General features: G+C 37.1%; 1 protein-coding gene across 1 annotated transcript in view; it reads left to right on the top strand.

Moving 5' to 3' along the window:
* LOC111139708 (myosin IIIA) overlaps window positions 1-26,802 on the top strand; it is a 240,851-nt gene that overhangs the window by 98,434 nt on the left and 115,615 nt on the right. Inside the window, exons 10-14 of the mRNA XM_022492055.1 lie at window positions 9,985-10,084; window positions 11,746-11,862; window positions 13,074-13,178; window positions 13,285-13,368; window positions 17,983-18,185. Of these exons, the coding sequence (XP_022347763.1) occupies window positions 9,985-10,084; window positions 11,746-11,862; window positions 13,074-13,178; window positions 13,285-13,368; window positions 17,983-18,185 (609 nt within the window). The remainder of the gene's footprint in view (window positions 1-9,984; window positions 10,085-11,745; window positions 11,863-13,073; window positions 13,179-13,284; window positions 13,369-17,982; window positions 18,186-26,802) is intronic.

Raw genomic sequence — 26,802 nt, forward strand, 5'->3', positions numbered from 1 at the left:
ACATGTTTTTTTTGAACTATCAAAAAATTTTTGCCTAACAATGCTACTGTCAGGTATTTAGTATGTAGTTAAATCTAACAAATCATCGGGTGCATTTTTTTTAAATTTGATACCAAAAAAATGAAAGTTGACCAGAACAATAGCAGTGATGATTAATTAAATACCCACTAGTGTATAAAATTATAGAAACATTTAGATGTTCTTTTAAAAATCTAGGTATACATCCTCATTTTAAGAAATAGTTAATATTGGGGCATCTTGATGGCTCAGTCATCTAAGTGTCTGACTTCAGCTCAGGTCATGATCCCAGGGTCCTGGGATCAAGTCCAAAGTCTGGCTCCCTGCTGAGTGGAGAGCCTGCTTCTCCCTCTCCCTCTGACCCTCCCCTTCCGCTTATGCTCCCTCTCTTGCTCTCTCTCAAATAAAGGAATAATTTTTTTAAAAGAAATACCCAATATTATACTAGGAAAAATTGAAAGCTTTTATTTACACAAACTCCAAAGAATTCAGTTTGTTTCAGACAAACATGGATATCATATTAAGGTAGTGACACAGATTGAACTAGACATCTTTCTTTGACAAATAATCATTTATCCTCTCATTTATTCCATCTACTTCTATTATTATCTACTATCTCCCAGCTACTGTTTAGGTGCTTACGATATATTAGTGACCGAAAGAGACAAGTAAGGTGTAAAATATTTTCACAGTTGCCAATTCTTTTAAAATTTTTGTTCATAGAATATAATTCAGTTTTTCTTAATCATTCATTACAACTTTAATAGCTTTCAAAGTATTTAACTTACAGAGAAAGCTCTTATACACTAATTGCATGCACCTGAATTAACTGTGAATAACATGGTTTTTTTGGTTTGTTTTTTGGTTTTTTTTTTTTGTGTGTGTTTTTTTTTTTTTGTGAGTAAAGCGATAGAAGTTTATTAAGTAAAGATACAGAAAAAGCTCTCAAGAGTGACAGGGGTCCCGACAGGGCTGCCAACAAGGGCCTTTAGTTGTTGGTCTTTTGTAGAAAGCTAACCAAGGAAACTTATAACATTTACATCCCTATTGATAGCACCTTCAGTGGCTTACTTCCTTTTCAGGGTCTGGTTATTCTTTGTTGGCCACAACTGATTACCAAAGACATCCACCCCACATGACCCACCCTGCACCCATGTGAGCAAATATAGTTTTGTCCGTTAATTGAGTAGAATTTGAGGCAAAAACCAGTGCTACTGGATTTTAGCACATTCTTCTTCAAAAATGAATCTGTGCAAACATATCAGGCCTAGCTCAACTTATCTTAACTTTTTTGCTTATACGTGTATTGTTAACTGTTCCATCAGGATGTGTGTGCTCTGTGTGGTCACAGACCTTATCTGTTTTTTTCCTAGCTTTAGCCAAGCTCCAAATTGTCTGAGACATATTGGATGCTGCAGAAATGTAAATATTTGTTGAATGAATGAATGCAATAATAGATGTTGAAACATGTATAATTTAAGACTCTGCTTGGGGTTTGGTGTGTGTGTGTGTGTGTGTGTGTGTGTGTGTGTGTGTGAGAGAGAGAGAGAGAGAGATTTGGGGGGAAAAGCCTAACAAACCAGGATAGGAATGGAGATGTCATATCAATCACCTGGTTCATTGTGTTTTGATACAAGGTTGGACATGTCACAGGCTTGCTGACCTCACTTTTCATAATTCTTAAAATGAAAGGAAATTGGACTGTTATATATTTAACTGTTCTTTTCACTCTTATGCCCTTTGATCTTATGTACTGTTAACTGAGTTGCTTTTTCTATGTTAAGCTAATTTTAAAGCTGAACAAGGATATAATTGACTCAACTAGTCATATATCAATGCCACATAAAAGAATACAAAAGTGAGTCACTCACTATTGCTATTTTGTTATGACAGCTGGAACTATTTTCGTGTGTGTGTGTGTGTGTGTGTGTGTGTGTGTGTTTCTGCCTTGTTGTCTCCATACTGTGTAAGGCCCAACCAAGTGACAGCAGTGCTGACCATGCTTTCCAGAGCAGCCCATCGTGATAGCCTTGTCTAACAGGAACTGACAGTGCAGGCATACAGATAGGGCAGAAGTATGGAGAGGCAAGTCCAGTGGCCACGGGGGTTCTTCTCCAGTTTAACGGACCTGGCAGAGAGCAGCGCTCGGTCCTGATCAGCAAGAGGCGGGAGGGAGGTTTGTAGGAACCCAGATGTGCTAGACAGCTGTGTAGCTTCTCGCCATGAACCGAACTAAACTTCAGCTCTGTTCTGTAAAGTCAGCCTAAGACACTGCTCAACACTGCTCAAAACACTGCTATGAGAATAGGGAGGAGGGGAAAAAGAAGAGTTTGCTTATTTCCCTGTCATCTGACAGAATGCCTAATTCCTGCTGAGCTACTACCCTCCGGGTATACATAGGATTTAATAATAAATACGGTGAAATCCTTCACAAGACCCGGGCCCAAATTCTTCCCATTTCTTGCTCGGTTTGAGCTGAGCCCAGTGCCACGTTTTTACAATTCGTGTTTGTTGAAGGCAGGAGGGTATCTGTGGAATGAGAAGAGGATGGAGACAGCTAAATATAAAGTTAGTATAAATATACATTTAAGGGGCACCTGGGTGGCTCAGATGGTTAAGTGTCCTTCTTCGGCTCAGGTCATGATCCTGGGGTCCTAGGATCAAGACCCTCATCGGGCTCTCTGCTCCGCAGGGAGCCTGCTTCTCCCTCTCCCTCTACTGCTCCCCCTGCTTGTGCTCTCTCTCTCTCAAATAAATAAATAAAATCTTTAAATACATATATATATATATATATGTATATATATATATATATAAATTTAAAATATAATTAAATCTAAATTAAAAGTAAATATTAAATGTAAATATAAATATAGATGAGGCTTGAACCCATGACCATAAAAATAATGGTTAAAATTTATTAACCATAGCAGGTGCTGAATGAATCACTTTACATACGTTATGGAACTTCACCCCATAACAGCCTTATGAAATAGACTTGCATTATTCCCATCTTATGTCTGAGAAAGTGGAGTAAGTTACATGCCCAAGGTCACATGGCTAATAAGTGACAAAACCACAACTGACATAATAGTAGCTGTTATGTATTAGACATTTTCATATGCCCATTCCAAATAAGCAGTTTCCATGAAATAATCTATTTTACTTATCCTCACAAACTCTTTTGGTGTTTGCTCTGAGCATTCTGATTCTAGAGCCCTTGCTCCTGGTGTTACTTTGGTATCATGAATACCACAATCCAAACCAAGGCAACTTGGTTTCAGAATAACTTTTGATTTTCCATCAACTTCAGAAATAACTTTTGATTTTCCATCAACTATCTCAGAATTCAATTCCATGTCTAATAATTTATCAGTCAATCCATAATCTACCCTGACTTTATACCCATTATCGCTACTGGCCCAATCATGCCCTGAATCCGTCAGCCTCTCTACCCTTGAGTTGAAGAGAAATCTTAATAGAGGAGTCATGTTCTAGAGTAGAGCCAAGCCAACTCCACAATTACCCTGATAAAGTCTTTATAAGTGACACACAAAGCAAAACCACGAGTTTTTCAGAGTCACAGAAAATGGTTCCTCATTTTCTCTTTGTAATGAAGCAATTGCCCACCTTCTGGGTAATACACCTAATCAGTACACAGAACTATCAAGCCCATTAGGTTGACAAATTATAGAATTCCAGGTCTGGAAGAGTCAACAGAGATTATATGATTCAGCTATTTTAACACCATCAGTCTAGGTAAGATTATTAGCTTTAAGTATTTTCTGGTGATAACATGTCTTTTTAGGAAATGATAGTAATGGATTTATCTTCCCAAATCAAAATAGAAAAGCCTAAAAATTTATGTGTTCAGTACAATTTCACTATCCTAATATCTCATGAGATCTCATTTTCAGTGTTCTTTTTATTGAATTTCAAAAGTTCTTGAAATATTAAACATATTAATCCTTTGTCCATCATACACACTGCAAATTTTTTTATTTTCCTTATAACTTAGGTTTTTATTATACTCATTTATTAAAATTGTTATCTTGCCAAATCTATACCATATTTTTATTCTCTTTTCTATCTTATCATACTTAAAAATTCCATTCCTACCCCATTATTATTATTATACAACTCTTCTGTATCTTCTCCTAGAACTTTTATGAGTGTTTTTTTAAATCTGTAAGTTTGTTAATACACTTGGGCTTTATTTTTACATAAGGTACATGATTCCCAAATTTTTAACTAGCTGTTCCAGCACAATTTCTTGAATTTTTTCTTTCTCTACTAATTTGAAATGCCACATTTATAATATGTTCTTAGAATGTATGACCCTAAATTATAAGATATTTACTACTAGAATTCTAACTTTTCTTGGCTGTCCTAAGTGTGATGATGTTTAGTTGATAATGTTTGTTTTTAGAGTACAATAAAATGACTTTTTTCCTTGACTAGAATATGCTACTCCACTCTGTTCTTTCCAGGCTCCCCCTCTTGATTAAAATGTTTCTTTAACTTCCCATTATGACTGGAGTCCAGGCTCACTGGGCACCAGGGTCCCTCTCACTGTTTCAGTGACAGGGCCCTTCCTGGGCATGTCCTATAGCCTGTCTTCAGGCCTCCACACGTGCTTCTCCCTCTTTTCCCAGCAGATAACACCCTGACAACCTCTCCACACTTGGGTACATACATACCAAAGCTAAATTTCATATTTTCCATTAAAACTGTGAATCACAGGGGGCACCTGGGTGGCTCAGTCAGTTAAGCATCCGACTCTTGATTTCAGCTCAGGTCATGATCCCAGGGTTGTGAGATCAAACCCCGCATTAGGCTCCGCACTGAACGTGGAACCTGCTGAAGATTCTCTCTCTCTCCCCTTCTGCTCCCACCACCCCATTCTCACTCTCTCTCTCTCTCTCAAAACAAAACCAAAAAGAACCTGTGAATCATGGAATTTAATTCTGTGGATATTGGTAAGAGGTTTGAAAAATGGTAGGTCAAGTAGGTTCTGGTGTCAGCTGACTTATTGAAAGGTTTGCCAGAAATCACGGGATATGAACTAAAAGGGAAGGACAAGGATTGGTTACATTAAGAGAGATTATGTTTTGCACACTGACTAGTTGGGTATTTCATACTTCTATATCCTTGATACCAGGCATAGAAAGATGAATAATTCTTGGTCTCTGCCCACAAGTTTCTCCTAGTCTGGTTAAAAATGGTAACATGCCTAGTTAAAGGTGAAAGTTTCCCTGCTAGGGGTACATTCTCTCTCTTGAAAGTCCTGCAACAGCTTCAGAGAGGGTGAAACTTGAGCCTGACTTTGCATGATAAGTAGAACTTCGGAGACATGGAAGGAAACTAATTCCAGGCAAAGAAAATGGAATGAATGAAGCACTGAATCTCAGAATAATTGGCATATTGGAGAATGTTCTGTACAGAGATGATGGTTGATGAAGCTGGAAAAGCTCTTCGAGACAAGGCTGTGAAGAGACATGAATTCCATGCCAAGAAGTCTTTAAGTCATGCTGTAGAAAATGGGGAGTCCTTGGAGGCTTTCAATCATTACAATAACAACATCTTTTCTAAGTTTTTGGAAACTAATATCAGAAGCATCAAGGAGGAAGAATTCACAGGAGTGGATGGATTCACAGGAGTATTAGCCAGCCAAATATTGATCTCCCAGTTCTTCACCACCTGCTTCTTGTAATTCTCCAGGAATAGTCTTAAGCTGCCAAATTAACCTATAAAAAACAGATGAAAAATTCAGCGTTCTTCACTTTAATTAAATGGGTAATTAGACTTCTTTTTCTGTTTTCTCAAAAATAATATGAGTCTCTTTGGAAATAGGGGCGTAAGTAAGATGATACCTATTGAATTCAGCAAATACTGAGACCAACTATGTAGAACTTCTGTGCCAGAAACTGTGGGGGTATACTCTGACTTACTTTATTCAACTAATGTTTATTGAGAACCTACTATGTTTTAAATAATCTGCTTCTTCCCCAGATACAGTCGCGGGGGGGGAACCAAAGACACATAATAGTCTCATGTATCTTGGAATTTACAGTGTAGTAAGGTATTCAAATAGTAACTAAATTATCCATACCAATAAGGGCATATCTGTGAATGTTTATAAATGCCATAAAGATGGAGGAACCTAAGAATTGAAAATAAGAGTACAACTATCCTTATTAGATACAAGTCCTTTATCGGATACGTGATTTGCTAATATTTTCTCCAAGTCTGTGGCTTTCCTTTTGTTCTCTTAACAGTATCTTTTGTAGAGCAGAAGTTTTTAATTTTAATGAAGTCCAACTTATTGATTTTTTTCTTTTATGGATGGTGGTTTTCATGCTGTATCTAAAAATTCATTCCAAACCCAAGGTTATCAAGATATTCTCCTATGTTATCTTCTAGGAGTTTTATAATTTTGCATTTTACATTTAGGTCTGTGATCCATTTGGGTTAATTTTTGTTAAAGGGGTCTGGTTAGTGTCTAGATTTTTAAATTTTTGCATATGGATGTCCAGCTCTTCCAGCTCCATAGGTTGAAGAGATTTCCTCATCCCGGGGAACTTCTCAATCTAGTAAAGTGAGTAAGACCCATATACAAATGATTGGTTGAAGTGATCGAACTAAAATATTTGTTCTGAAGGTTGTATAGAATTATGCTGAGAAGCTTTGAAGAGGTGGCATTTGCGGTGAGCTGTGAAAAATGAATAAAGTTTCATCACACAGGTGGAGCTGAGGAGGAACTAATATAAATGAAGGACAAATCTTACTAACTATAATGTTGAGAAGAGTGTGGAAGGCAAAGGTGGCAGTGGGGTGGGAGGCCATAGTGGTAGTGGGATGCAATATGGTGGAGGTGATGGCGGTGAGAAATGGTTTGTTCTAGATAGAGTTTGTCAGTAGAGCTGATAAAATTTGTATATGGATTGCATGAAGGATATGAGAAAAAAGAAGATCCAAGGACCACTTGAACAATCAGAAGAGGGGAGTCACCGCCTACTGGGATGAGAATCATGGGGCAACAGCAGGTTTGGGGCTGCGTATTCAGGAGCATGGTTTGGGATGTCTTAAGCCTGCCAATTAGACTTCCAGCTGAAGTGTTGAGTAAGCATTTGGATGCTTAAGCCTGAAGATCAGCAGAGTTGTCAGTGTGTGGGTGGTAGTTAAAGCAGGAAGTGAATGTAGATAGAGAAGAAAAAAACTGCAAGGATTGAAGCTCCAGAGATCCCAAATGTAATCGAAAGATGAGGAGGAACCAGAAAATGATTCTCAGATGGAGATGCCAGTGAGGCAAGGAAAAGAATTAAGAGAGGTGTACAAGACACCAAAACAAGTGTATTTAAGAAGAAGTTGGTCAGTGCTGCCAGTCTGTTAAATAAAATGAGGACTTAGACTTACCCATTGGACTTAGCAGTGTGAGGCCATTAATATTCCTAACAGAAGCTGTTTCCATGGGTTGAGAGATGGCAGCCTGGCTGAAACGAGTTTTCCTACTGGATGGAAAGAAATTAAGTATAGATAATTCTTATGAGAATTTTTGTTATAAAGCAAGGAAATAGAACAGTAGATGGGGGGAAAAATGGAAGTCAAGGAAGGGTGTTGTGCTTGTTTCTTTTGAGACTTTTGAGACAAGTACTATGATAGCTGAGAGGAAAAATTGAAGGACGTTAGGATGAGAGAGGAACCAGTGGTGTCCTTGAGTAAGTGAAAGAAGGTAGATCCAGTGAACCAGAGGAAGGGCTGGCCGAGGGTAGAGGGGGGACAGATTATCAATAGTAACTTAATTCTTTTTCTTTTTTTTTTAAGAGGGAGAGAGAGCATAAGCAGGGGAGAGGGGTATAGAGAGAGGGAGAAGCACACTCCCCACTGAGCAGGGAGCCTCATAAAGGCCTCGATCCCCGACACTGGGATTATGACGTGAGCCAAAGGCAAACATTTAACTAACTGAGCCATCCAGGCATCCCAATAGTGACTTAATTTTAAAACAACCAGTGTTGACAGGAATGTGGAGAAAAAGGACACCTCGTGCACTGGCGGTGGGAATGCAAACTGGTGCAGTCACTGTGGAAGACAGTACGGAAGTTCCCCCCAAAACTAAAAATAGACCTACCATATAATCCAGTAATCACACTACTGGGTATTTACCCAAAGAATACAAAAATACTAATTCAAAGGGATACATGCACCCCCATGTTTACTGTAGCATTATTTACAATAGCCAAAGTCTGGAAGCAGCCCAAGTGTCCATCAGTAGATGAGTGGATAAAGAAGATGTGGTATTATCCAGCCATTAAAAAGAATGAAGTCTTGCCATTGAGGACAACATGGATGGAGCTAGAGAGTTTATATAATACTAAGTGAAGTAAGCCAATCAGAGAAAGACAAATAACACATGATTTCACTCATACATGGAATTTAAGAAACAAGACGAACAAAGGGAAAAAAGGGATAAACCAAAAACAGACTCTTAACTATAGACAACAAACTGGTGGTGGTAGCCAGAGGCAGGTGAGTGGGGTGTGGCTGAATTAGGTGAAGGGGATTAAGAGCACTTTTATGGTGATGAACACTGAGTCATATATGGAATTATTGAATCACTATATTGTACGTCTGAAATGAATGCAACACCATATGTTAACTACACTGGAATTAAAGTTTAAAAAAAAAAATAGTGACTTAATTCACCACTGGGAATCTTATGAATTCACATCTCTCTGACTCACCACTTTGTAACAGATTAAATCACAGTGTGGAGGATGCTTTAAAGCAAATTATATATGGGAGAGTTCTTGATAGAAATAATGAACTCTTTCATCATCAGTGAAGGAAGTTTGACATGTTGTTTGCTGAGTAAGTGATATGGTTCTTATTATTCCTCACAGTCTACTTACTCCTTTTACTAATGGACAAATTGAAATGCTTGACAGTACAGTCGACCCTTGAGTAACACAGGTTTGAGCTGCATGGGTTTACTTGTATGCAGATTTTTTCGATAAATACAGTCTAACACTCTAAGTATATTTCCTCTTTATGATTTTCTTAATAGCATTTTCTTTTCCTAGCTTACTTTACTATAAGAATACTATATATATAAAAAAAACCCAGAAAATATGTGTTAATCCATTGTTTATGTTATCGGTAAGGCTTCTGGTCAACAGAAGGCTATTAGTAGTCAAGGTTTGAAGACTCAAAAGTTATAGCTGGGTTTTTTGACTGCATGGGGGTTGGCACCTCTAACCCCATGTTGTTTCAAAAGTCTACTTATCTCCCAAAATAAACATTGAAGGTACAGTTTTGTTCAAAATACCAAGTAGATGATAATTTCCTGTCCAGAAAAGTTGAAACAAACCCTGGTGTTTATCTCAGCAACTTCTCCAGCCTTCGTGTCAAATCAAGATCCTCTGGCTGTTGTCAGAAGTTGCTGAAATGTTTTTCCTTGAAAATAAACTTTCCGGTGCCTGAAACCAATTTCCTTCATCCATTTAACCATTTGAAAATCCACAGTGGAGTTGATTTTGCATTCCTCTTAAATTCTGCTGAATAATAATTTCTAATGTAACCATTGCTTAGCCACCAATGGCCTGACACGGTCTCAGACACCATTGGGAATCTTATGAATTCACATCTCTCTGACTCACCACTTTGTAACAGATTAAATCACAATGTGGAGGAAGCTTTAAAGCAAATTATATATGGGAGAGTTCTTGATAGAAATAATGAACTCTTTTCATCATCGGTGAAGGAAGTTTGACATGTTGTAATTTTCCTATAGAGAGGAGAAAACAGACCAAATATATTAGGCTATTTTCTGGGAGATGGTTAGTGTTGAATTTAGGAAAATCAGCTTTATAGAAGTTTTGTAGTCTCATATGTATCTAAAACTTACCTCCACTGTGATCAGTAATAAGTTCTCAAGTCAGAAGGGGTTTCTCTCTTTATACTGCTCTACAGACACGAACGCATTCACACCAAGAAAAGTAACTTCAATAGATCACTAATGTCCAGTCTGAAGGATGTAGACGATTTGGCAACCCTAGAAGTTTTGGATGAGGTAAGAGACTCAGTTTAATTAAACCTAAACATTCTAGATTTTGTTTAATTTATAGAAGTGATATGCTCAGGAGGCTGTTGGAATATCTACAAGCTTTGCTTGTCTCTTGGCGTCCTGATTATCTCTCCTATCTTCACTTTGAATATGTGTAACTCAGATTTCCAGATCTCTTCAGCCTGATGTCCATCTTCCTTTCTTTCGTTCTCTTTCGTTCTCTCTCTCTCTTTCTTTCTTTCTTTCTTTTATTGTCAAATTACAAAGGTTTGGATTCCCACTAGCGTGAGTTGCTTATAAGTTATAGACCCTTCCTCCCCTGAATTCATTCTGGGAGTCTCAGAGGGATGATATACTGAGGTCAGAAAATGGTCTGCCTCCTACAGTCTCCACAGAGCATTTTTTCTATTTTCTCTTCTGCTCTATTTTCTCTTCTGCTGTTTTCCCTGTATTTTCTCTTCTGCTACACTCTCAGTGGCTGTACCCAGAGGCCTCTAGGAAACCCTGAGAGCCTGTCTCTCTTACAATGGCCATTGTCCCCCTCATGGGATCCCAAAGTCCCTACTCAGAATTCTGCTTGAAACTCCTCTTATCCCAGTGACCTCAGAACTATTTCAAGCATCTCTTGTAAAGGTACAAATACAAGCCAGTAAATTACAGTTTCAGTCTCCCTTCCCCTCATCTCCCTTTATTCTGGATAATCAGATCATTAGAGAAATAAGCTCCTTTTCAGTAAAAGGTTAGGATCTCTATCCTGCCTGATCATCAGTGTTCTTTAAATACATCTAATAAATGCCTGAGATTTGCTTAGAAATTCAACAAATCAGGAGACATTTTCTGAACAGAGGTAGTCATTTGGTAAATTTAGGGTTGCTTAAACAACTCTACTTCCTCAAAATAATCTTTCTTGAGAACATCAAACATCTTTTAATCAAGTAGTGTTTGCAAGTCAAAGATTGCCAGCACCTTTATAAATCTTTTCATACCAATTTCTCTAATGATGGGAGTTTCTAGGCTTGTGGATTATAAAGAAGACTTTGCTCATCATACTGATGACCTATATGTTAGACACGGGGCTTGTTTGTTTCTGTTGTCTGTGCTTTTGTTTTCTTCTCATTTTTGAGCTATGATCTGCTCTCCTCTTCTGTCACACTGTAAATGATGATTTCTGACACTATTAAAATTGATTTCATGTACTCACAATTTATCAACTATGAAAGTTACTTTTCTGAACTTTTTGCTGTGTCTCATAAAGCCAAATGTCTCAGCAAAGGGCTAGGACGTTCTACAGAACCACTAAATAACCTTGATTTGCAATAAAGTCATGTTCTCTGTATCCTCCCCTTCCTTTTCTATTGGTCTTTCTCTTTATGTCGCCTTCTGCATTTACTTATTTTCTGGAAGGTTCTCTATACATAATACCCATGTAATATCTCACATGGCCTTTGGAAAACATGGAGAACAGTGCCATCCCTCTATGGCCCTCAAAACAGAAAATGTCTGTCAGGTGGAAAGATACTTGCTGACCCAGTGTTAGACTCCGTGTGTCTATTCCTTTCTGATCCTCAGTCCAAATTCCAGATGTTTAATTTATTACTGTCTATATTTTAAGTTGTAAGTGACCTTAAATGATTTTTAAGAAAAAAATTCTTTTTGTTTTATTTTAGAATATAGTCTCAGAACAACTTGAGAAGTGTTATTGCAGAGATCAGATTTATATGTATGTGGGAGATATACTCATTGCTCTGAACCCTTTTCAGAGTCTGGGTCTTTATTCCACAAAGGTATGTGGTCTGGTTTGCATTCTTCTACTTTGTACTAATAATTACACTATTCAGATTTTAAATTAATTTAGATGAGGCCGAAGATAATTTCATTCAGTGCCTTGAAAACACAAGTAGTTACTGCTAGAACAGAGAGATGGAAAAAATAGGTGAATCAATCTGGATGTGGTTCCTGGTCTTCCTTCCTCCAAAACTCTATGGCAGAAAGGTGACTACTTCCAGTCACTGGTAACTGGTCTATACGATGCATCATAATGATAAACAGATACCTGTGAAAGTGCAGGGTATTATCTCCCTCTGAACCAAGTATGGGAGAGTCAAGAGTATAATTACATTGTCTCACAGGTAATATATACTTAGTGGCTATGAAACTTGTCATTATGAATTTAAAAATTCCTTTTGACATATTGGTTTTTAGTATCAGGTAGAGTGTGTTTTATGAATATGAGTATATAATTATCCATTATTCAAGCCCTAATGGTTTAAATATAGAACAGTTTTCTGGAATTGAGTTAAGCTGTCTTTCATTTTTAATTGGACCTATTCTCTTTTAGCAATTTGTGTATTCTAGAAAATCAGTTAATATTATGATTAATAGCTTTTTTATATGTGAGAAGTAAAGAATTCTCTCATTCTCTACCACCTTAAAATTTACAAGAATAATGGTAAATTAATGAGCCTTGAACTTAAGTTCCAGAAGTTTGGGCTTTCATTAAATTCTGTTATCAGTTAACTTGGTGATTTGGACAAGTCAAATGATAGACTATATGTCAAGTGATGTGAAAAGAAAAAAGTGGTGATCGTATGTCAGACAGGATTATATCCAGGGAATAGTCAACGAAATGATACCTGGTTGTCTTATTTATAGTATCTTTTTATTTAAAGAGATAATAGTATTTTGAAACATTAAGTTCTGCTTTGGAAGTGGTTATGCGCTTTCAAGAGTCTCCTTTTAAATACTGCTACCAGAGTGATGTATGCTATTATGTTACATCACATATCTGGGCTCTTTTATGTCAAGCTTTTATTTTATATAATTGTGCATATATGTGTGTATAGTACGTGTGTGGAGTGTGTGTCATGTTTTGGTGAAAATGTATTTTGACTTGTGTTTTGCTTTAAAAAATTGGCAGTTCTGCCTGTAAATAATCTAAGACTTAAACAAAAACAAAAAGAAAAGCCCCATAAAATGTGTTCTTTTTAACCTTTAGCATTCCAAACTATATATTGGAGCAAAAAGAACTGCCAATCCTCCTCACATTTTTGCAATGGCTGACTTAGGATACCAGTCAATGGTAACATACAGTTCAGATCAGGTAAGGAGAGTCTCACATCTTAGAAATTCCCCTCTTAGCTTCTCGTGTGTGCGCCACATCTTGTGAGGATAAAGTCTTCTCATGGTTTCCTTTTCTTATTGTGCAGTGCATTGTTATTTCTGGAGAAAGTGGTGCTGGAAAGACAGAAAGTGCTCATCTTTTGGTTCAACAGCTGACGGTTCTTGGAAAGGTACAATGTTTTCTCTATCCTAACAGAAATATTTGTTATATTTCAAAGCCTAATATAGCTGATTAGATTAATGTTCACTGATTCCCACATTAAATAAGGTACAGAAATTATAAAACACGCTTGCTATCTTCTGTGAGTTTAAAATATAACAAACAGTAGAAAAAGTGTATGCTCCGTTTTGAGGGTATTCTAACTTTTGTCACCCTTAGTAGGGAAGGCTTTATAAATGTGATTTTCTCCCTTTTTAGCCCAAGTACATTTACTGAATACTCTCTTTACTTTTTTCCTTTTGTTGCTTGCAGGTTCATATACAAAAATCAATTGTATTTATATATGTTATATACATTATAAACGTATATATAATACAAAAGTTAATTTGCAACATATATATATATATCTCTCTCTCAGCAATAATCAACTCATTGAAAACTGAAATTTAGAAGTCTCATTTACAATAGCACCAAAAAGTTAACTATTTAAATCGAAGTCTTATAAAACATATATGGAATTTGTATGCTGAAAAGTAGAAAAAACTGATAAAAGAAATCATAGAATACCCCAATAAATGGAGAGATATACCATGTTTATGGATTAAAACACCCATATTATTATGCCACATCTTCACAAATTGATCTGTAGATTCAGTGCTGTTACAATAAAAATCCCAGCAGGAATTTTTTTTTTTGTAAAAATTGGCAAGCTGAGTTAAAAAATTATATGGAAATGCAAAGGAGCTGTAATAATCAATTTTGAAAAAGAACAACAGACTTACTGTAAAGCTACAATAGTTATATTCAACATTAAAAGCATAATCCAGGTGGCTCCGTGGCGCAATGGATAGCGCATTGGACTTCTAAAAGCATAATCCACAAAGGAAAAAATTATATTTCACCAAAATTAAGAACTTCTTCTGCTCTCTGAATGACATTTATAAGCAGATGAAACCACAAGGTACATCCTCAAAGAAACTATTTGCAAGTCACATATCTGATAAAATATCTGCATCCTTAAAGCATATATTATAAAAAAAAAAAAAAAAAAAAAACTTAAAAACTCAATAATAAGAGATCAAATAACAAAAAAATGAACAAAAGAGCATATCAACTATTCTTAAATAATAAAATATATTAAAAAATAAACAGAGGATTTGAAAATTACTTCACCAAAGACAATATGTAGATGGCAAATAAACAAATGAGATGTTCTTGGGGTGCCTGGGTGGCTCAGTGGGTTAAGCCTCTGCCTTTGGCTCAGCTCATGATCCCAGGGTCCTGGGATGGAGTCCTGCATCGGGCTCTCTACTAAGCAGGGAGCCTGCTTCCCCCCCCGCCCCTGCCTGCCTCTGCCTACTTGTGATCTCTCTCTCTCTCTGTGTCAAATGAATAAATAAAATCTTAAAAAAGAAAAAAAAAAAAGAAAAAAAAAAGAAAACATGTTCAACATCAGTTGTCATTAGGGAAATGCAGATTAAAACACAGTGGGACATCACTACCCACCTATTAAAATGGTTACATTTTTTGTTAAGTCTAACAGTACCAACAGCCAAGAAGGACGTGGAGTAGCTGGAACTGTCGTATGTGCTGGTGAAATGCAAAATAGTGCAGTCACTTTGGAAAACAGCTTGGAAGTTTTTTATAAAATTAAACCACACTTACTGTACAGCCCAGCAATCCTACTTATTTATACAAATAAAATGAAAACTCATGTTTACACAAAAACCACAAACAAGTATCTATAATGGCTTTATTTGTAATCTCCAGGAATGGGTAAACAAAACAATGTAATATTGCCCAGTAACAAAAAGGAGCAAAGAATGATACAAGGAGTGAATCTCATTAGATGAGACTTGGATGAAGTTCAGATGCATTGTGCTAAGTCAAAGAAGTCAGATTCAGAAGACTACAGACTATATCATTCACTTTATATGTCATTCCTGAAAAGTTAAAATTGTAGAGACAGAAAACAGATCAGTCATTTTCACAGGCTGGGGATGAAGGGAGGTGTTGGCTACAGAAGGTAATGATACAGTTTTGGGGAGTGATGGAACTGTCCTATGTGTGGATTGTAGTAAGGATTATATAGTTGTATATGTTTATAAAAACTCTTAGGGACACCTGGGTGGCTCAGTTGGTTAAGCATCTGTCTTTGGCTCAGGTCATGATCTCAGGGTCCTGAAATCGACCCCCACGTTGGACTCCCTGCTCAGTGGGGAGTCCAATTCTCCCTCTCCCTGTGCTCTTTCTTGCTCTCTCTGTCTCTCAAATAAATAAAACCCTAAAAAATTATCTATAAAAAACATTTAGAACAGTCCTCTATAAAGGATGAAACTTATTGTATATAAAATATACCTTAATTTTTGAAAAAAGGAAGTTGATGATAGAGATTTGGCTTGATTTTCCAGATAGGGTCCTTGAAATAAGTCAAGAATTATATGTTCTTATTAGGGTGACTAAAAAATACCCCAAACAAAAGAGCCCCTCAAAACCCATTGTATACAACTTATCCCTGTGAATATTTTTATTATGATCTACATAGTTATATAGCATTATGTTAAAATTTTTGCCATCACTGTGATTATAGGAATCTTATGTTACAAAGTACTGTGTGTGCTAGGACAGAACCAATCTCTCTATAAAAAGGTGAAGCCTTTTCATCTTATCAGAACAAGTGCTTAATGGAGTATAATTCATTTTCAGAATGAGTTGAAAGATTTCTGTGTTTTTATTAAAAGTCAATTAACTAATTTTAGTATTTTCAATCTCGTGTGTGGATATGGAATAGAAAAATACCTTGGTCACTGGGTTAATTTGCCCTCCACTAACCAGACCTTTGACCCCCTCACGACTAGAAGAGCCAGTAGAGACCAGGAAGCTAGTGCTCAGGACTGTCATCTCCATCCCTTTCCCATCTCACTGCCCATCCACTTTCCCCCTCCTTAATACTAGAATAAACATCACAGTGAAAAAGAGATGTAATTTTGAGGGAGGCACAGCATATAGAAGAGTTGAACCCCTGAATTAATTTACTCAAGGGCCGTCCATGAGGGCCTTTGCTATTCCTTCTTGGTTTGTGGCTTGATAGAGGGTCTCATCAAAGATGGATTAATTTGTATGTGAATTTTGTTTGTAGGGTCAGCAGACTTATTTAATCACCTTCTCTTTTCCTAGATCTAAAAATGTGACTTAATATTAATTGGGAATATATATGTATATTTTATCTCCATTCCCCAGAATCCTCCCCTTATTAGATCTTACTATATTTTTTTACTTTTCTCCTCGATAAAGATTTGCCAGATACAAAAATGGGATGTTTGGTGGAGTAAATTTACATTTGTAATATGCAGGCCTCAAAATCTTAGGAGGGCACTGCTCTTTAATACAGGCGGACAAAGATGCTTTCTCACCTTTCTCATGAGTGCAAGATCAGCCCCAAACATTTTAGAAGAGCCAAGTTTGTCCCAGTGCTCATTACTGTCTTCTCGCAATGTTTACTGCCTCTTTTGGAAGATACTAAAAGGCTTTATATGCCTTCAGACCCTCACTGTGAATGCCCCCTCTAGCCCGTCTATGTACTAATGTGGCCTATGTTCCAGAAATACCAACTGCTCCTCTCCCTTCCTTATATAATTTGCATACCTTCAACATAGCTGATCTCAACAAGGTATTACCCTAAACATAATCTACTCGATCTAATTTCTACCAAGATGTGAATGACCGATACCTCCTTAATTGTCTTAGAGTGGAAAATGCATTCTAAAAGAGATTGATTTTTTTTAATCATTTCTTAAAAGATTTTATTCATTTATTTGACAGAGACACAGAGAGAGAGGAAACACAAGCAGGGGGAGTGGGAGAGGGAGAAGCAGGCTTCCCGCCCAATAGGGATCCCGAAATGATGTGGGGCTCGACCCCAGGACCCTGGGATCATGACCTGAGCCAAGGCAGATGCTTAACAACTAAGCCACCCAGGCACTCCTAGAGGTTGATTTTTAACCAAATAAATTTCTACTTGATGGAACACCCAGTAAAGTGGTATATAAGGAAATAATAATAATCATAACAAGCTTATTTGAGGGAAGGAATATATGAGACAGTGTAGGAGAAAATAGAAGGACAGCCAAGCAGACCCGCTTCCATCCATACTTTTGAGTTCTTCTCAGTTTTCACAATAATTCCATTTCCCCTGCTTCTGAATTCAAAATAATCTTTACTCCCTGGTTTTCAGCTGTAGGAGCTTCCGTGGAAGCAACAGAAGTGGTTCTGACTTTGGGGAATATTTGAATGGGCCCCAGAGAGGTAGAGGAGGAATAATAAAATGAGAGGTGTACCCCACCATGCGTAGACTGCTTACAAATTGTCTTTGTAAATCGGGCACTGAACAGAACTGTATTCAGTTGAAAAAGTATAAAACATCTCTTTGCCCCTTGAAGAAAGCAAGTGGGAACTCACCTAGAGGAAGGGAAAAGTGGGCCAGATATTGTAACATCTGGCATTATGCCAAGAATGTGCTGTCAAGACCTTTATGTCTACATGTAGTGCTTATCAATGAAGAGACATTTTATTATATACAGAATTAATTTTTTACATTAAAAATATATCTTGACATTTTCTCTAGGCTAATAACAGAACCCTGCAAGAGAAGATTTTACAAGTGAACAATTTGGTGGAAGCCTTCGGCAATGCCTCCACTATCATAAATGACAATTCCAGCCGATTTGGGAAATACTTAGAAATGAAATTTTCCTCTTCCGGAGCTGTCGTGGGAGCACAGATTTCTGAATACCTTCTGGAGAAATCGCGAGTTATCCGCCAAGCTCTGTAAGTTGGTGTCAAATATTTTTTTTTTCCTGGGGAACAAGCAAAGAATGCTTTTGTTTTACTAGCAGAATGTCTTACTTATTCAAAAAACTCAGCAAAATGTTATTGATTATCCTCTATGTGAAAGGCACTTATTGTTAGAATCAAAGAGATCCCTCGGCACTGTCTTATTCTCACATATTGCGTCTAGTAGAAGAGGTAATAAATCACCTGAATTTATGATACCAGATATAAAACCTATAAACATCATAGATGCTAATAGGATAAATTGTAGAGATTTCTGAAGTAGAAGAGAATATATTTCTTTACATAAAACTAATGTGAAATTTAATTAGAAATAAGAGTCTTTTTTCTTTTTAGTGCTAGAATATATAGATAGATCTTTGTATTAATTCTATCCCTCCCATGGTTATATATAAGAGACGAAATAAAAGTCTCAGGTATGGGCTTAATTGTACTGTCCTGTTAATTTCCAGCCGATTTCAGCCACCAATACAATGTTTTGGTGTTAGGTTGACTGAGTTCCTTTTGGTAGTTTGTAGCTGAATGACAAAATTTCTCTACTGTCCTAATGATTCCAATTATCTTTGTTATTCTTATGTGGGAACTATATTCAAAACATTGGATTTAGTTGTTACCTTATTGTTACATTATTTTTTTAAAGTGTGGCAAGTTAGGGGCACCTGGGTGGCTCCATCATTGAGCATCTAACTCTTGAATTCAGCTCAGGTTGTGATCCCAGCACCTAGGAACAAGCCCCGCATTGAGCTCCACATTCGTCATGGAGTCTGTCCCTCTCCCTCCCCCTCTGCCCCTTTCCCCTCATGCAGGCTCTTTCTCTCAAATAAATAAATAAATCTTTAAAAATCTTTTTAAAAGTGTGGCATGGTAGAATCTTTCATTTTTCTTATGTTGGTTTTACACCAAGCATATCTACATTACTATAGAAATAGGTCTTTTGTTAAAATCATGGGAACACAAATCTTATTATATACCAGTACATTATTAAATTTAATATAAATACCTTCAAATTTGCTACTATTCAATTTATGAATAAATTGTGAATATAAGTTGCCTGGAGTCCACCTCCTGAACTCGGCTTTCACTGTGGAAAATTATGCTTTGATCCTCAATTCAAAATACACAGGGAATGACTACGAGATGAATATTTTGTGTTGCAGCTTCACCACATACATGTTAGTTCACTTTGGGTCAGTTATTTAAACCCTAAAAACCCTTCTAGGATCTGGGTTCTGCAATTTCCGATGTGTGTGTGTGATTTGAAATACTTAACCTCTCTGTACCTCAGTTTTTCATCACGAAAAGGAAAATAACAGTAGTACTTACCTCTCAGTTAAGAGGATGCCTGTGAAGTATGTAGCACGATGGATGACACGTAGGGAGAACCCCGTAAGCCTAAGCCATTGTTAGCAGTAATAGTGTGGATAGTTGTGTGAAGCTTAGAAATGATACCTAGCGCAGTACCTGGGACACTGAATATGCTCGGTAAATGACAGCCACTGGTAGCACTGTGTGCTGGGTCCCCAGAACTTACTGGATATGCATGTCAGCCCCTCGGCCACCTAGAGGAACCTCAGGGGTCTCACCCAGATGGGGAGATGGAACCAGTTCTCTAATCTGTCCTGTTCTCATAACTGTGTAAGACTCTCCTTGAGGCCTCTGGGGAAGAACGACCTAATAGGCTGACTCCTGAGATTCGGGGGGACACCATGATACACAGTGTCGGGGGCACCATTCACAGCGGCTTCTCTGGAGCTCTGTGCTGGGGTGCCAGTCACGAATTCCTTGGAAACAGTAACCTCTGGAGCTCCCCACTGAAGCCCTGGGGTTTGTAACCATAGACATAATCTTGTTAGTACTGACTGCTATACGGTTGGATACATTTTAGGAAATGGTACAATTGGGATTATATTTTAGACATACTGTGAATTAGTGAAGCTTTTTTCCAACTATCCTAAAGAACTATTCTAGTTTTATAGTGTTGTTTATTGGGTCCCCCAGTCAACACTTTAAGTTCCAAATTCACAATCAACTTGAAATCCGTCTGTTTGTCACTGGAGCGTGGCTGCCTTATAGTTTTTCATTCTTTAAATTTTTTTACCCCCATTTTCTTCTTCCACTTAATTTCAATAGCATTTGTAAATTCTAGAGAAGCTTCTTGGGGTCTTTGAAAATGAAGTACCAAGTAGATTACTGAAGAATTCCTAGGTCACAGAGCATAAAACAAAGAGTAGAGAATAGATCCGAGGAGGCAGGCAAGAACCAGAACAGATGTTTATGTCTTAAAATGAACCTACTCTTTATTTTAAGGGAATAAGTTCTTTTTTTTTTTTTAAGATTTTTTAATTTATATATTTGACAGAGAGAGAGACCGCGAGAGAGGGAACATAAGCAGGGGGGTGGGGGAGGGAGAAGCAGGCTTCCCACCGAGCAGGGAGCCAGACACGGGGGGCTCAACCCCAGTTCCCTGGGATCTGACCTGAGCCAAAGGCAGCTGCTTAACAACTGAGCCACCCAGGTGGCCCTTAAGAGAATAATTTCCTTTTTCTTTTTGCTTCTGCCCATGTTGTCCCACCCACATTTATTTTCTGACCACATTTATTTTTATAGATAGTTCTATTTACTTATATATGTTTAAATATTTATAAATGATTCATAAGTAATTTATAAATATATACTTATATATTTAACTATTTATAAATATATATTTATGTTTGTTATATATATATATTTTTTTGTTCCTAATGATGGCAGAATCATGTCAGTTGTGGCTTAATGAAGAAATCTTAAAAGGGGCTCCTTAATTTCAAGAAGAAAAGGAGCAGATTGAAGTCAATCCTCAGTAATTCTCACGAATAGAAATTATAGCTGTTTCACTGCCCTTGTCTCCCATTACTATAGTTTCCTGCAACAAAGCATTGACTGTGCTCCTCTAGAGGCCCAGCCTTGCACCAGATGCTGCAGGAGGCATCCACAAAGTGGCAGTTGTGGTCAGTTGTGGTGCTCTCTATGGAGGAAGGAAAATATTGTTTATGGAGCACTTACTGTGTGTTGGGCACTGTGCTAAGCACTTTATATGCATTATCTATTTTAATTTTAACAGTGATAGAATGGATATTATTGTCTATTTTGTAAATGAGGAGGCTGGGACTGAGAATTGTAATAAGTCACATAATACCAAAAAACTAATAAATGGCTGAGTTGGGGTTTGAACCCATGTCTCTGTCTGACTCCAACATCCACCATTCTTCCATCTGTCTGTCCGTCCGCCCATCCATCCGTCCATCCATCCTTTTGGCAAATATTAATTGAGTGCGACTATGTGCCAGGAACTCTAGTGGGCACAGGAGATACAAAGCTGAGTGAGGTAGGATTCCTCTAGTATAGCAGCTCAGGCTTCTGGATCATGTGTGCTTTGAAACAAAGCTTGCTGAACACTTGTTGGTTTCTAGTCTCCCAGGAAAGTAGGCAATGAGTTTATCTGCTCAGTGTGAGCAGCCAAGGGAGAGGGATTGAGGAGACTATGTGTCTTGGAGGAAGGAGTCCTTGGTGGAGGAAGCTGGAATTAAAAATGGAAAATTAAAAACACTGAGGCCTTATGAAGGCAAAGCTGCACTGTTGGCTTTCCCAGCCTTATTGCTGGCCACTTTGTTGAAGATTCAGAAGTTTCACAGTTAGGGTAAGCCACACCCCTGTGAGAACTTTGCCACAGTTTTGAGGGTGTTATAGGTCTTGGCCACATAGGTGACCTCCAGGCTCCAAGCAGATGAATACACATGAGACAGACCTGAGGACCCTTCTGCAAATGGCTGAGTGAAGAAGTATTAGAAGATCCACAGTTAGGGGTGGAGAAATATTACTTGGTAAATTGCCGAGACCCTGTGTTTGTCCCCAGCCATTCTGTCCTGGGAACCACTGGTCCTATGAGCATGTATGGGATGCTGTGGTCTTCTGTCTTCTGAAATGCAGTTTTGATGTAGTTGGGGCAGCATATGAGATAGGAAATCATTGGCAGTATCTTCTTTTCCTGTTTCTTTAATTCTCTGATTGTTTATCCAACCGGAGGTTGATGTATTTCCTATAGCATCTCCAGGGCCTGTCCAATTACAATTCTCAGTAAATGTAAACTGATAATTAAAGAGAAAACCAGCAGTTTTGTGTTTCTACATTTATGACTCACATCTCTAATTGTACACTGCAACCGTTTAAGCATTAAAGGTGTGATGTGTAGAGCAATTGATGTGATTTTGTTAGAACAAAACAAACTAAATTATGTGCTGTGCCAGTCTTTGAGAACTTTTGTCGTGGTGAGAAAAGGCAAGAAGTAAACTTGTAGCTTGGTTCTGACCTTGCTCATGCACAATGCTGGTGTTCACTGAAGCGTTACTGGGGACTGCACAAGGGATGGCTGGGAACATCATTCTTAAGGACATGTGGTCCTTGCTTCAACGTCCGAGCCCATGCACCACCCTTTGCTTGAAAAGCTCACCTGTCTTTGGTTCCCCAACTGGATTCTCCTGATTCTTCTCCTACTTCTCTGAATTTTTTTTTCTCTGACTTTGATTCATCCATCCATTCCCCAAATGTGTGTTTACCAAAGCGTGGTCTTCTGGTTGTCCCTCTTTCTCTCTCTACTCTCTCACTTAGCAATTCTTCTGCTGTCGTGGCCCCAACAACTAGTTCTATGTGACTGACACCCAAAGATGTACTTCTCACTCCCACCTAAGTTCACATTTTTCATTTCCATGTACCTAGATATCCTGCTGCCATATAGAACTCAACTGTATATGTATAGTCCTAAATGTCTTTCTTTTCCTGCTGGTCCCCTTTTGGGGGTAGGAAACCATCCTCCTCCATTTATAGAAAACCTCTGACCTTCCCTTCACTCTCCATGTCTAAAGACTTGGGAGTCGATCTCTAGAATGACTTTCACAGCTCTTCTCTGCTTTCCCGTTCTCTGCTACTATTTTGTCTCGAGCCCTTGTTCCCTCTGATTCAGACATTTGAAAGGTTTGGACTTCCTGGCCCTTTGAACTCTCTTCCAAGGTGCGGTGATATTATACCATCCCAGACTTAGGGGAGAGTCTCAACCCAGAAGGTATACTAATCAAAAACAGTGTTACTTTTTTCTTTCAAAATGTTGGATTCTTTTTGAAATACTAACAAGGAAAGCAAGAATCCGCATTCATCACTCCATCAAGTCACACACCTTCATATTAAGCGTTTTTATTTGTTAAAGACTGAATAGAGTGTCTTACAGAGTTATGGATGAGGCACAAATATCAAATGTTTAACAATGTTATTTTAAAACCTCTTGAAAACCTCTCTTACAGAGAAGTTTTTAACCTTAATGAAGTCCGGTGTATCACTTATGTCTTTCAGGGATCATGGTTTTGGTGTCCCATCTAAAAAGTCATTACATAGCCACCATCAGCTCATTTCTCTCTTACATGATCTTCTTGGAGTTTTATAATTCTGTGTTTTACATATTTAGGTCTATGACCCATTTTGAATTAATTTTTGTGAAAGGTGTAAGGTCTTTGGATTCCTGGTTTTTTGTTTTGTTCTGTTTTGTTTTGTTTTTGCTTGTTTGTTTGTTTTGCTGGTAGATGTCCAGTTGTCTTTGCTTCATTGTATTACCTTTGCTCCTATATCAAGAGTCAATGGACTGTATTTATTCTGGGCCCTCTCTGTGTTTCTGTGTTTCATTGATCTGTTTGTCTTTTTTGGTCAATACTACACTGTCTCGATTACTACAGCTTTCTAAGAATTCTTGAAGTCAGGCAATGTCAGTCCATTAAACTTTTTCTTCTTCAATATTGTGTTAGCTATTCTGGGTCTTTTGCTTCTCTATATAAACTTTAGGATCTAAATGTCAATATCCACAAAATAACTTGCTCGGATTTTGAATGAGATTGACTTTTATAGGTTAACCTGTATCCTGCAGACTTGCTATGATTGCTTATTAGTTCAAGGAGGGTTTTTTTTTGTCAATTCTTTAGCTTTTTCTGTATGGACAATAATGTCATCTGTAAAGAAATACAGTTTTGCTTTCCCCCTCTCAAACTGTATACACGAGTTAGGACTTCCAATGCAATGTTGAAAAGGAGTTGAAAAGGGACATCCTTGCCTTGTTCTTGATCCTAGTGTGAAAGCTTTCAGTTTCTCACTATGAAGTGTGATGTCACCTGTAGTGTTTTTTTATAGATCTTCTTTACCAAGTTGAGGAAGTCTCCCTCTATTACTAGTTTACTGAGAGTTTTTGTCATGAATGGCTGTTGGGTTTTGTCAAATTATTTTTCTGTATCTACTGGTATGATCATGTGATTTTTCTTCTTTAACCTACTGAGATGATGAATTACACGGATTAATTTTTTGAATGTTCAAATAGCCACGCATACCTGGGGTATATACCATTTGGTCATGGTATGTAATTCTGTTTATTCATTGCCAGATTCAATTTGTTTAAGTTTTGTTGAGGATTTTTTCATCTAGGTTCATGGAAGCTATTGGTCTACAATTTTCTCATGATATCTTTATTTGGTTTTGGTATTAGGATAATGCTGGCCTCATTGAACAAGTTAAGTATTCACTTTGCATCTATCTTCTCAAAGAGACTGTAGAGAATTGGCATAAATTCTACAGGAAATATTTGGTATAATTAACAGTGAATCCATGTGGCATAATTCAAATATTTGGCATAATTCAACAGCGAACCCATTCAATAGCTTTCTATTTTGGAAGATTATTAATTATTGATTCAATATCTTTAATAGATTTTTGAGCCTCTTCAGATTGTCTATTTCCTTTTGTGTGTGTTTTGGCAAATTGGACCTTTCAAAAGAATTGGTCCATTTCATCTAGGTTTTGAAGAATGGAGTTTTTCATAGTATTCTTTTATTATCCTTTTAATTTCCATGGGCTGGTAAGTGATGTCCCTTCTTTTATTTCTGATATTAGTTATTTTGGTCCTCTTTTTTTTTTTCTTAGTCTGCCTGCCTAGAAGCTTATTGATTTTATTGATCTTTAAAAAAAAAAAAAAAAGCTTTTGGTTTTTCTCTACTGATTTCTAATTTCATTGATTTCTGCTCTACTTCTTGTTATTTCTTGTCTTCTGCTTTGGATTCCTCTCAATTTCTACTTTAGATTTAATTTGCTCATTTAACTAGCTTTCTAAAATGAAAAGTTAGATTATTGTTTTTAGATCTTTCTTCTTCTTAATAGAGTCATTGAAGGCTCTAAATTGTCCTCTAAACACTACTTTTACTGCATCCCATGAATTTTGGTAAGTTGTAGTTTCATTCTCACCTAGTTCAAAATGTTTTAAAATTTCTTTTAATATTTATCTTTTGAACCATGTATTATTTAGAACTGCAGTGTTTGATCACCATGTATTTTGGAATTTTCCAGTTATCTTTGTTATTGATTTCTAGTCTCTCTATTGTGATCTAAGAGAAGAGATTATATGATGTCAATTATTTTTAATTTGTTAAGGTTTGTTTTATGGCCTAAGATGTGATCTGTCTTGATGAATGTTCCATATGAGCTTGAGAAGAATTTGAGTTCTGCTGCTTTTGGATGATGTAGTCTAGAGGATATCAGTTATGTCCAGTTGATTGATATTATTGTTGCATTCAACTGTGCCCTTACTGCTTTTCTGCTTGCTGGATCTGTCCATTTCTGAGAGACGTGTGTTTAAGTTCCCAGCTACAATAGTGGATTCTTCTCTTTCTCCTTGCACTTTTATCAGTTTTTGCCTCACATAGTTTTATGCTCCATTGTTATGTCTGTAAACATTAAGGATTATTATGTCTCTTGGGGAATTTAACCCTTTATCATTATGTAATATATTTCTTAATCCCTGATAAATTCCTTGCTTTAAAGCCTACTCTGTATGAAATATAATAGTTGTTCCTGCTTTCTTTTGATAAGTGTTAGCATGGTATATTTTCCTTTATCCATTTATTTTTTTAAAAGATTTTATTTTACTTATTTGAGAGAGAGGGTGAGACAGAGAGCACAAGCTGGGGGAGAGGCAGAGGGAGAAAGAAAAGCAGGTTCCCCACTGAGCAGGGAGCTCAGTACGGGGCTCGATCCCAGGGCCCTGGGATCATGACCTGAGCCGAAGGCAGACACTTAATGACCCAGCCACCCATTTATTTAATGGATAAATAAATATTCATTTATTTTTAATCAATATGTGTCTTTATATTTAAAGTATGTTTCTTATAGACAACATATGTATAAGTCTTGTTTTTTTGATCCCTCTGACAATTTCTGTCTTTTAATTGGTATTATTTAAGCCATTGATGTTCAAAGTGATTACTGATATAATTGGATTCATAGCTATCATATTACTGTTTTCTTATTGTTGCCCTTGTTCTTTGTTCCTATTTTTGTCTCCCACTCTTTTTCTGCCTTCTGTGGTTTTTAATTGAGCATTCTCTATGATTCTGTTTTCTCACCTTTCTTAGCATATTTTGATGATACTTCTTTTTTCACTTTTTTAGTGGTTACCTTAGAGTTTTCAATATATACTTATCACTAATCCAAGTCTTCCTTCAAATAACATGATAGTCAGTACCTTATAATAACA

This window comes from Enhydra lutris, unplaced genomic scaffold, assembly GCF_002288905.1.
Source record: "Enhydra lutris kenyoni isolate GAN:26980312 unplaced genomic scaffold, ASM228890v2 scaffoldscaffold113, whole genome shotgun sequence".
NCBI classification, from domain to species: domain Eukaryota; kingdom Metazoa; phylum Chordata; class Mammalia; order Carnivora; family Mustelidae; genus Enhydra; species Enhydra lutris.